At 35.4% G+C, this 12,500-nt stretch overlaps 1 protein-coding gene across 2 annotated transcripts in view; it reads left to right on the top strand.

Annotated features, from left to right (window-relative positions):
* Nucleotides 1-12,500, top strand: part of LOC144975201 (uncharacterized) — a 181,931-nt gene that overhangs the window by 133,928 nt on the left and 35,503 nt on the right. For both annotated transcript variants that reach the window (XM_078919037.1, XM_078919038.1), the window contains exon 6: nucleotides 3,754-3,882. In XM_078919037.1, coding sequence (XP_078775163.1) covers nucleotides 3,754-3,882 — 129 coding nt within the window. The remainder of the gene's footprint in view (nucleotides 1-3,753; nucleotides 3,883-12,500) is intronic.

The raw sequence follows: 12,500 nt of genomic DNA, 5'->3' as shown, positions 1-12,500 counted from the left end.
GATTGTTCAGATAGTGGCTATTAGTGTGGACAGTTCAGAATGGACACACATGTAATTGTGTTGAAGGGACAATGCTCAATTGATGGTAGGCCATGAAGTAAAATACTCATTAATGCTGTCTGCCAGGTCAATCGTATCAGAACACAAAACAATGTGTAATTTTTAACGTAATTTTTAGTCTGAATAACATCATTTTTGTGAGAAGTATCTAATCCCTCATCTGGCAGAAACGCCAAGTTCATTAAATTCTATTAATATGACTCTTCTTGTGTAAAAAAAAAAAGAAGGTGAAATTTTGACTTTTCGCTCCTGGAATTAACCTTCTAATTACCAAAGTTAGGGAAATGGTGAAATGTGTTACGATCGAGGTGAACATATTTGCAGGTCTGATAACCGAACACAATTATGGGCTTAACTCATTCAACCCTAACACCGACTATATCCGTAGTTTACCCGGGATACTTTTACCCCATGCCTATTTATTACATTTTTCTGAGACAAATTATAGGCGCAGTATCAAAGCTCATGTTTTTAGTATTTTTACATTTTGATCATAGTTGAATAAAACCATCTATGCACATGCTCATAATTTTTATATATTTTTTCCAATTTTGAAAAGTAGCAAAAATCTCTAGGCGTGAGTTAATGTCACCTTGTTGTATTGGACAATATTTTGCGTTTGTTTCATAATATTTCCATTATAACAATGAGATTGTAACTACTTGTACTTATTTTCAAGTCTGATAACCCCCATTGTGACCCCTCGTCTCAAAACGGTATTAAGTTGAATTATGAAAATTGAATTTGTAGCCAGAAATATCAGACGGGTTGAGTTTGTATGTTTTATTGAGGAGAATGAATATGATATTTTAGAGTGCTGAATACCAAGGATTCATATTTTTCACCAGTTTAACTTTAATTTGACTTTTTAGCATCTGGTTCATCCCGACATAATACCGTTTTGAAATGTCGGGTACTATTGTTATGGTACCATCCTTGAAATAGAAGTCGTCTCAAACCAACCATAAATAATGTCCATCCAACAATATTAAATCTTTCATAATTGCGTAATGAATATCGTCATTTTGAAGAGCGTTATGATATTTAAAATAACCAGTTAACTACCGTACTACAGAAAAACGCGTATTTTAAAATTTGGCCCGAAATCTGGTCTTTGAAATAGCAATCGCTTTAAATAACATTCATCTTGGCAAAAACGTTCAAAGCTGGGACTTTAATGAAGATTCTCGCGAAGTCCAAGGTTTGAGAATTTTTGCCAAGATGAGGATCATTTAAATCGATTGATATTAAAAGGACAAGTTTTCTGGCCAATTTTTGTAAAAGACGTATTTTTCCAGAGTTCAGCAAGCATTACTTGACTGCTGGTTTTAATGAAAAATCCAACGCTCTTCAAAATGGCGATATTCATTCAAACTCGAATTTTATGAGTTGTGCTTAAGGACTGTATTTCAAGCATCAGCTTGATTGAAGCGAGATGGATCGCGTTTACACCGACGTGTACTTATTTGCAGGTCTGATAACTTAGATGGCTATGGGCTCTTCTTTGTTGTAACGGGAGTACTCCCAAACCAACACAAAGTATTGTCCATCATAGCTCAGTTGGTAGAGCACTCGCTTTACACGCAAAAGGGACCGAGATCGATCCCGGGTACTGTCGAGATTTTTCTCTGACCCCCTTGTCCATCCAGCAGTGGATGGGTAGCTGAGTCTGTTAGGTGTGTGCGGAAAGTACTTTGCGATAGACTAGCTTCCTATCCAAAGGATATCATTCAATTGAAGAGTAGTTTTCTAAAATTCCTTAACTCAATTTTTCTCCATTTTGAGATATTGAGGATTATTTCCCCTATAATTTCCCATTCGGTCTATTATTTTAACATATTTAAACTTCAAATTCACACAAATCTGGAGAAATTCTTGTGTCAATTGATGCTTAAAAAATAAAGTTTATATTTCAATTTATCTCATTGATGGAAAATCTCAAAAAGTAGAAAAATCGACTTAACTAGTTTAGGAAAACCAGCCTTCAATTGCTATTATCCGTTTCACGGTATAGAAACCGGTAAAAACTCTGACTCCACGGGCCCTAATGGATCTGAAGGACTATTTTTATTGTTGTTATTCTTGTCGTTGTTGTTATAATGGGAATGCTCCAATAACAACAAATTAACCCTCTCCGGCCATTTTCCGGATTTTCACCAAAACTTCACACCAAACACAATTTTTTTTAAACCACACAAAACTCAAAAGCTGTTAGTTCTTGCTATAGATGCACATTTTTTTTCTGCTTAACGAGCTCTTCAACACAGTGTTAATATACTTTAACTATAGCATTTTTGTTCAAACATTATGATGTACAAAAGAAATAAATTAGAATGAGAAACATGTCGGCTGCATCGTAACAAATCTGACGATTTTCCCATGGGCGGTAAGGAGAGGGTTAACTCTTTCCTTACCGGCTGATTTCCGAATATTCCCCAAAACTTCACATCCACCCAACACAAAAATAGATTTTTCTTACTCAAACAGAAGATTAACAAATACATTGTATTGTTCAGCATAATGATTTCTACAATACAGTGTCAAGTTTTTATGTCTATAAAAAAAAACACATTTTCTTCACAGTTCATGAGAAACAAGAATAATCAGATGAGAAAGTTATTCGTTGCATCGTCACGAATGTGACGATTCTCCTATGGGTGGTAAGGAGGGGGTGGGGGGGGGGGGAGGAGGGATTAAGCTAATTCAAGCGCATAAATCTGTTCGGCTATCATACATGATTATACATGCACGCCAGTTTACAAGCATTGGCCCTTTTGGAAAGAGCTTCCTAGTAGAATTACGAAATATTGGCTCAAATTTCAGAACTTTATGAACATTTCTAAGTCATTACATTTTATTGAAGATAAAAGTTGACACCAGACTACATAATTTAAAGTATTTTGAAATGTTATCTAATCAGTGTGTGGTATATTGTTGATCTGTAAAGTTAGCACTCCTAAACACTACGAATTCAGAAGGCATCAAAAAGGCAGGTTTGCTTTTGAATTACCCATTTTATTATTTCAAATAATTGAGCTTTTATATAGCACAATATCCACTAAACGTGCTCAAAAAGCTTTACAAGGGGTCTCTTGACCAACAGCAACAGGTAACATGAAGAACGAGACATGACGCCTGTTAGGCGATAATACATTCTTTCACCGACAGAGACAACGATGTTAACGACCAGGTACTCATTTTACACCTGAGTACGGTGAGAGAATATGATTAAAGAGCATTTTCCAAGGATTCAACTATGCACCGAGCGAGCGAGGCTCGAACCCAGGAAGCTTTCGATCCGAAAGCGAGTGTCATACCACTAGACCACATAGCCGCACTTTATTAATATTATGCGAACTCCCTGAGCGTCTTGTGAAACTGTAACCCCTGTATCAGGTTACATGAATCAGAATTTGCATTGAAAATAAAGAAGTTAATTAGGTCTTGAAACCTTTTCAACGATATGGTTGATGCCACGTTCATTAAAGTGCAAATTAGGTGCAATATCCTTTTTTTTTTAATTTATACTTTGTAAGACCATTGGTCCCCATCATTTTCTTTTTCTTTTTTTTTCTTTTTTTTTTTTTTTTTTTTTGTTGTTGTTTTTTTTTTTTTTTGTTTTTTTTTTTTGTTTTTGTTTTTTTTAATTTTATCTATTTAACCTTTTTAAAAAAAATCTTTTTCCTTTTTCAGCTGGGTCGAGGTCACACCATGATAAACGGAAGTAAGGAGAGGACAAAGACGGCTAAAAGTCAAAGGTCAATCGTTAGCGAACAGGGTAGCATTATTAGCGACAGTCAGATTGGGACTACTTTAGTCGAGGTAAGGAATGTATGCATGTATACCTACGCTTATCTTCTACTTGTCTTCGTAAGGCTATTAGATTGCCAAATTTGACCAGACAGAAAATCGTTGTTATATTATCTTTTTTTTTTAATCCCCAAAACGTTTTTATCCCTAGTTTAGTAGAATTTTTTGTTTATCAAAACCGATGAGGTTTGCAAGGGATTAGATAGAGTGTTAGTAGTGTTTGGCCACGTGAGGTTCTATTTGGCCACTTATGAAATTGAGATTGGCCACGAGGAACTCAAGCCATCTGGTAACCTGGTGTCACTTATTCGTCTATTTTACATCTTAAAAAAATAAAAAATGTAAAACCTAAAGATTCAGAGATCTGATCCATACCAGAATTAAATAAAACACGGTGAGCAAAGGTTTTCAATCCCTCGTGGGGGCGGGAACCTACACTCCTCTAAGCTTGGTGAGAAGTTGCCAGGCTTTGATACCAGTAAGAGGAGACGGCAAGTGCGTTACATCGGTGGTGTCTAACTTCCAGTCCAATATGTCCACGCTGTGGGCAAGAACCCGAGACGGCAGAGCATCTAGTCGAAAGGTGTGTTGTGACGATGCTACCAGGCGGGTTCGCGACGGTGCACGAATGCGGACCGGACTTTGCTGATTGGGTCGATCGTCATAACATAATAGTGTGAACCATAAGAAGCTGCTGCCAAATTTGACCAGACAGAAAATCGTTGTTATATTATCTTTTTTTTTTAATCCCCAAAACGTTTTTATCCCTAGTTTAGTAGAATTTTTTGTTTATCAAAACCGATGAGGTTTGCAAGGGATTAGATATAGAGTTTTAGTAGTGTTTGGCCACGTGAGGTTCTATTTGGCCATTTATGAAATTGAAATTGGCCACGAGGAACTCAAGCCATCTGGTACTCTGGAGTCACTTATTCGTCTATTTTACATCTTAAAAAAAAAAAAAATGTAAAACCTAAAAATTCAGAGATCTGATCCATGCCAGAATTAAATAAAACACGGTGAGCAAATGTTTTATGTAGACTTCAGAGTTTTGATTCGCCGATCGTGAAAATCGGGACTTCAGAGGTTTGATCCGCCGACCATATTATAGATATTCACTTTTTAAATGTTTTTTTTTTTTTTTTTGTTTTTTTTTTTTTTTAACGGGGGGGGGGGGGGGAGGCAATTCAACCTCGCTTAATACCGTTTTGAGACGGTGGGTTACATTATAGTGTGTATCTCAGATATATACAGGGACTATTTTTTTTTTATGATCTAGTATTTTCAGTCATGCTAAATTGTTACAATAGACTCCAAATTTCATAAACATCGAGGGATTGGGGTTCTTAAGTGTATCTCATTTAGCCACAAAATTAGCCTCTAATAGGGAGAAAAATCGTGACCTCACAACTTCTACTTTTCCTGTTCCAAAATCCTTGGAAGTGTGTATGTATGTGTGTAACCAGTCCTTCGAAATATAAATAATGAGGTCACATAAGCATAAGATGACATAAGTATGTAAATAGCAGGATGTATAGGCAAATAATTCTAAGGATCAAGGGACGCAAAAGAGCGAGGATGGGTGATCTTTATTGAAGATCAGCATAATATAATTTAGACAAGAAAATAAGAAAGATGCCATCATTCTGAAACCCGAAGATCGTTTAGACCAGGTAATATTCATTCCTCTGGAAGAATGGTTTTACACTTCCATTGAGATAGGAACCGGTTTTTTTCTTTCTTTGTTTATTTTGTTTGATTGTTTTTTTTGATTGTTTTTTTTTTTTTTTTTTTTTTTTTTTTTTTTTAAACATGACACTCTTGTTCTCTATCGAGCAAGTCCTATCAGTTAGATTGCACCAAAGCGAAGAAAAACATCCTCTTCAGTCCTTATCGTAAAGAAAAGAAGCAGTATGTTCATTTAACCATCGTGATAATATAATAATTATAGAAGAAATTAATAATACAGACATTCTCTTTCTTGTGTCTTTGTGGAGTAATAAAAACAATTACTATCACCGTGGGAATTTGGCTTCTCTTCTTCTTCTTCTTCTTCTTCTTCTCTTCCTTCTTTCTTCTTCTTCTTTCTTCTTCTTTCTTCTTCTTCTTTCTTTCTTTCTTCTTCTTTTCTTCTTCTCTTCTTCTTCTTCTTCTTCTTCTTCTTCTTTCTTCTTCTTCTTTTTTCTTCTTTTCTTCTTCTTCTCTCTTCTTTCTTCTTCTCTTCTCTTTCTTCTCTCTTCTTCTTCTTCTTCTTCTTTCTTCTTCTTTCTTCTTCTTCTTCTTCTTCTTCTTTTCTTCTTCTTCTTCTCTTCTTCTTCTTCTTCTTCTTCTTCTTCTTCTTCTTCTTCTTTCTTCTTCTTCTTCTTCTTCTTCTTCTTCTTCTTCTTCTTCTTTCTTCTTCTTCTTTCTCTCTTCTTCTTCTTTCTTCTTTCTTCTTCTTTCTTCTTCTTCTTCTTCTCTTCTCTCTTCTTTCTTCTTCTTCTTCTTCTTCTTCTTCTTCTCTTCTTTTCTCTTCTTCTTCTTCTTCTTCTTCTTCTTCTCTCTTCTTCTTCTTCTTCTTCTTCTTCTTCTTCTTCTTCTTCTTCTTCTTCTTCTTCTTCTTCTTCTTCTTTCTTCTTCTTCTTCTTCTTCTTCTTCTTCTTCCTTCTTCTTCTTCTTCTTCTTCTTCTTCTTCTTCTTCTTCTTCTTTCTTCTTCTTCTTCTTCTTCTTCTTCTTCTTCTTCTTCTTCTTCTTTTCTTCTTCTTTCTTCTTCTTCTTCTTCTTCTTCTTCTTCTTCTTCTTTCTTCTTCTTCTTCTTCTTCTTCTTCTTCTCTTCTTCTTCTTCTTCTTCTTCTTCTTTCTTCTTCTCTTCTTCTTCTTCTTCTTCTTCTTCTTCTTCTTCTTTTCTTTCTTCTTCTCTTCTTTCTTCTTCTTCTTCTTCTTCTTCTTCTTCTTTCTTCTTCTTCTTCTTCTTCTTCTTCTTCTTCTTTTCTTCTTCTTCTTCTTCTTCTTCTTCTTCTTCTTTCTTCTTCTTCTTCTTCTTTCTTCTTCTTCTTCTTCTTCTTCTTCTTCTTCTTCTTCTTTCTTCTTCTTCTTCTTCTTCTTCTTCTTCTTCTTCTCTTCTTCTTCTTCTTCTTTTCTCTTCTTCTTCTTCTTCTTCTTCTTCTTCTTCTTCTTCTTCTTCTTCTTCTTCTTCTTCTTCTTCTTCTTCTTCTTCTTCTTCTTCTTCTTCTTCTTCTTCTTCTTCTTCTTCTTTCTTCTTCTTCTTCTTCTTCTTCTTCTTCTTCTTCTTCTTCTTCTTCTTCTTCTTTCTTCTTCTTCTTCTTCTTCTTCTTCTTCTTCTTCTTCTTCTCTTCTTCTTCTTCTTCTCTTCTTCTTCTTCTTTCTTCTTCTTCTTCTTCTTCTTCTTCTTCTTCTTCTTCTTCTTTCTTCTTCTTCTTCTTCTTCTTCTTTCTTCTCTTCTTCTCTTCTTCTTCTCTTCTTCTTCTTCTCTTCTTCTTCTCTTCTTCTTCTTCTTCCTTCCTCTTCTTTCTTTCTTCTCTTCTTCTTCTTCTCTTCTTCTTCTTCTTCTTCTTCTTCTTCTTCTTCTTTCTCTTCTTCTTCTTTCTTCTTCTTCTTCTTCTTCTTCTTCTTCTTCTTCTTCTTCTCTTCTTTCTTCTTCTTCTTCTTCTTCTTCTCTTCTTCTTCTTCTTCTTCTCTTCTTCTTCTTTCTTCTCTTCTTCTTCTTCTCTCTTCTTCTTCTTCTTCTTCTTCTCTTCTTCTCTCTTCTCTTCTTCCTTCTTCTCTTCTTCTTCTCTCTCTCCTCCTCCTCTCCTACCTCCTCCTTCTCCTCCTCCTTCTCCTTCTCCTTCTCCTTCCCCTTCTTTATCCCTTTGTGTAAACCAAGCATTTTGATGAGGTCAATAAACCACGGGATTTCTTGAATATACTTTAACAAGTGTCGCTATTTACACCAAATCAAATTACTAAAAAAAAAAAAAAACCAATATCACTCTTTGCGTCACTATCTATACAGTAAGTACTGATAGTATTATAAAGTTCTATTCTCGTTTTCTATTCTTTTATCAACCACGGGCAATAGTTAACTAGGGCAGCGTGATCTTAATAATAATAATAATAATAATATAATAGAGCTCCGTGACATGGAAATACAGATGTTGTAAAGAGGCTTTAAAATTAATATGATGATAAATAATAAAGACAAATAGGATTCAATAGTCTGATGTCACTTCCGCCCATCAACCAGCAGCTTGATTCTAAACAAAGAAAATCGGTACTTTTTATTCTTCATGATGGCTAGAACTTTTCCACATCTCATGTGATCAAAATGTATAAAAGTCAAAAACATGATCGGATTTATAAAATGTTTTTCTCCCCTGGATACACTTTTATGCCCGTCAGAGAACTATTTCATAAGGGCGTCCGCCAATGTTCCGATAGTTTAGAATCAGTTACTAAGTTACCATGCATCATTACGAGGGAAGTGACGTTACGACTGTTGAAGCCTATTAAACAGCTTAAAAAAAAAAAGAACAAAATGATAATAAAATGTAATGTTAAGTCTTGTCCTAAATATTCAGTGATTTGAGCACGTATAGCGGATACTGCTCTATATAATTCTCTAATTTCAGTGGGTTAAAAATAAAATTCAGTCCATTATAATGCAGACATGCAAATAAGTGCACATACGGCGAAATACATTTAAGTTAGAAGAAACAAAAAAAGAGGAAAAACGTTATGGAAAATAGAACTGGCTTACTTTGGAAGAAAAGAAAAAAACATATTTAAAAATTTGGCCAGAAAACTCGTCCTTCAAATATCGATCGATTTAAATGACCCTCATCTTGGCAAAAATCTCACAAACCTGGGACTTCGCGAAGTCCCAGGTTTGAGAGTTTTTGCCAAGATGAGGGTCATTTATAGCGATCGATATTTGAATGACGAGTTTGCTGGCCAAATTTTCAAATATGAGTTTTTCAAGAGTGCGGCAGAGAACAATTTAGTGAAAAAAAAAATAAACAAAAACAAAAATCAAAAACAACAAAAACAACAACAAAATATTAATTCATTATAAATCTCTTTCATCATCTTTCCCCAAGCTTAGCTAAGCCATGTCAATTTCCATGACTAAGATAATAATAAATAAACGTAAACAAACACACGACTCACACACACACACACACACACACACACACACACACACACACACACACACACACACGCATCGTGATGAAACATTCGAATGCCTGTTCGCACCTATCGACCCCCTCTCTGAACGATCGCTTATTCAATGGCTTCCACTTCCTTCATACATAGAAGAATTCCTTTTCCGGCTCCTTTCTTTCAACCAGAGGAGTCCATTTTGCGTCGATAAAGATAGTCTATAGATTTTCGCTCCGCTTTTCATCCATTAACGTATAAACCTTTCTATCTATTCTTTTTCTGTTCGTATGTCTTTTTTTTTTTTTCATTACGGTTTTATAAAGTATATTTAACGATAATACTCGTTCTAGCGGTAAATCGTTCCCACAGATATTATAATAACCTTTAACTAATGAAAATATTAGTATTTGTCCGCTATTTATACAAATAATATTTGCTCTATAAAATAACAATAACAATTAGAACGGTTTCTTTTATAATATTTTTTTTTATTCAATGGAAATCCCCGTTAAAACTCGTGGCTTTATTGGCGTTTACGGTAGAGAGTTGCCGTTGTGAAATCGTATAGAATCCCGTGCTCTATGCCAAGAGTCAAAAGAAATCAGTTTTCAATTATGTCTTCACTTTCTGTCTCTCGAGTCGTTTTCATGGGTTATTTGGGTACATTCCTGGGCCTTCATGCGATGCCCATTTCTTAATAAGATTCACTTTATTTTTCTTTTTTTTTTTTTTTGTCCATTTTAATCCATTAATGGCGAGACCGGATTATTTTGAAATCATTAAAATGTCTTTCGTTTAACAGGTCGTAATTGCAAAATAACATTTTCCACCCAGAATATCAGAAATCATTAGAACCGATAGATCACGTGGTTTGCCTACATTGGTCAGTTGCCGGAAAAAAAAAAAAACAAACGATCCAGGCGGACTGCTCTTTACAAATGGGCAGCTTTTCATTTTTAGTTCCACAAAACAACAGTCCATAACTTTCAACACGCTTGCAAAGCACTCATACCCCCCTAATAGGATGAGACAAAAAAAATTGCTTGCTACACCATTATAAGACGCCAGTTTATCACCAACTACTTTCCACCAGTTCTAACACATCTAGCTATTCAATCTGTTGAGTGGACAGCGGTTTTCTTTTGTGGTTTTTTTTTTTTTTTTGTTTTTTTTTTTTTTTTTTTTTTTTTACTAATTAATAATACTTGATACAAAACGCAGTTTTGAGGTGATGGATCGCAGATAATCTCCGGTTCGAGTAAAACCGAACACAGCCTAGAGAGGGCGAAAACAAAGTAAGTCATTTCGTGTGTCATATTCATGTCAACAGTGGCGTGTTTACGTACAGCTGTGGCCTACAACGTGTTTATGATATATTTATTGAAAGGAAGGGCACATTTTGCAGGTGCAGAAAGTGTAAATCGTTCTTGTTTTTTGTTAGTTTTTTTTTTTTTTTTGTGTTTGCTTTTGTTTGTTTGTTGTTGTTTTTTTGTTTGTTTTTTTTTTTTTGTTTTTTGTTTGTTTGTTTTCTTTTTTTTTTGTTTTTGTTTTTATTTTATTTTATTTATTTTTTTTTTTTTTTTTTGGGGGGGGGGGGACGTGTGTGTTGTTTTGTTCTTCAATTTCTAAAATTTCAATTCAATGTCTGATTTAGGTTATATATATATATATATATTTATCTCTCTCGTTCTCTCTCTCTCTCTCTCTCTCTCTCTCTCTCTCTTTCTATTTCTCTCTCTCTCTCTCTCTCTCTCTCTCTCTCAATCTATCTATTTCTTTCTATCAATCTATCTATCTATCAATCTATTTATCGTTCTTTCTTTCTTTCTTCCTCATATCTCATCTCTGCTCTCAACCCCCCCCCCCCTTTCCCCTTTAACACTCTAAAAACAAACACTCACACTCACACACTCACACACCCAAACGCACACACACACACATACACGAGAGAGAGAGGGAGTGAAAGAGAGAGAGAGAGAGAGGGAGAGAGAGAGAGAGGGAGAGAGAGAGAGAGCACAGAGAGGGAGAGAGGAGACATACACAAACAAATACTAAAGAAAAAACTTCCGATAATCAAAAGGCTACCCCCGTATCGATAGAGCAAATACAACACACACACACACACACACACACACGCACAAACACACACACACACACACCCACACCCGATCTATGAGTTTGTCCACTTTGATACTGTAATTCGTCCATTTTGTATACGACTGACCCTCACTGGACCGACAATTACTATATTTATCTAACTCATTACATTAGTAACCCACACCGATAAAAAACTTTGATCTAGAAAGCCAGTCGCTGATAAAACACATTATTCATAATACGAGTCCAGTCGTCTCAACAGGGACCAAACTGATGCATACATTTATGTTGTTTAAATTTTAATTTAATGAAAATGTTGCTGCTTGGAGCTCGAAGAAGAAAAAAATTATAATAGGAAAATTGAATGGAAGCTTCAATTTAATAAACGAAAATAATGTGGACGTTTCGGATTTCCCCTTTATCAATAAAACACGATGAATGAAACACTGAATATAATAAATGAGACATGTTTTCTTCACCTTAACAATGCCATTCTCACATCCATCATTTCTCTTTTTGTACTAGAACTCATACAGAATTTTGACCTATTATTTACTTACTTATCCTAACCAGCGTCCAGCTAAGCTTTAGCCCTTCGGTCTTGTGCCATGACGTAGAAGTTAGACGTATTTTGTAGTTTTTCTAAGTGACTATGCAGTGTTATTGCTGATGCTCCGATTTGGTGGTAGGAATGTGCATCTCAGGTCTTCAAGAGGTTGACTGACATTCAAGCAAGTGGTGTGTCACTGTTTGGGGTGTTGACATTATGGGGCAGGAAAGGGACGTGTCTTTTGTAATTTTGCTTAAACTTAAACGGCTGTTGAATGGTATGTGAAGTGTTCTTGAAAGATGTTTTGCTGGTGTCTTTTAAATAAAAAAAAATAGATCAATAAAATTCCCTTTATTCGTCCCCATGATGGAAATTTGTCTTTAGGGTATATTCCAACGGAAGACTGGAATAACCCAGGCGTCAGCCGCAGTACAGCGCCGCAAAGTGAGCTAGGGCGAGGTGACTTGCTCGAGGTCACACAGCGCAGTGGCGGGTGATCGAACTCGGTAACTTTCAGGTACGAAGCAAAGACCGTACCACTGAGCCACGCTATCACATTCTGGGCTTATTTAGGCCATCATAATTCTTTACAGGAGTGACAGAATCCTGACAACTCAATCAACTATTTTTTTAATACTGTGGACCCATTTTAATAATTTAAAAATAATGAGGGTCATTTCAATCTACAGACACTCGAAGGTCGAAGTGGAAATAATAACTTTTGTCAAAACATATCGGAAAACTCTTTTCAAAATAAGCACTTTCCGTCTACATTTTCTACACTCCTTAGACCTTTACAGGTGCTTTTTATGCTACATTGTATTTGAATAATGACTGAGTTGA

This window comes from Berghia stephanieae, chromosome 6 (assembly GCF_034508935.2).
Source record: "Berghia stephanieae isolate SIO BIC M18660-M18661 chromosome 6, UCSD_Bste_1.3, whole genome shotgun sequence".
In the NCBI taxonomy this organism is placed as follows: Eukaryota; Metazoa; Mollusca; class Gastropoda; order Nudibranchia; family Aeolidiidae; genus Berghia; species Berghia stephanieae.
Note: the sequence above shows the minus strand (reverse complement) of the source record. Positions and strands in the feature narration are given on the sequence as shown.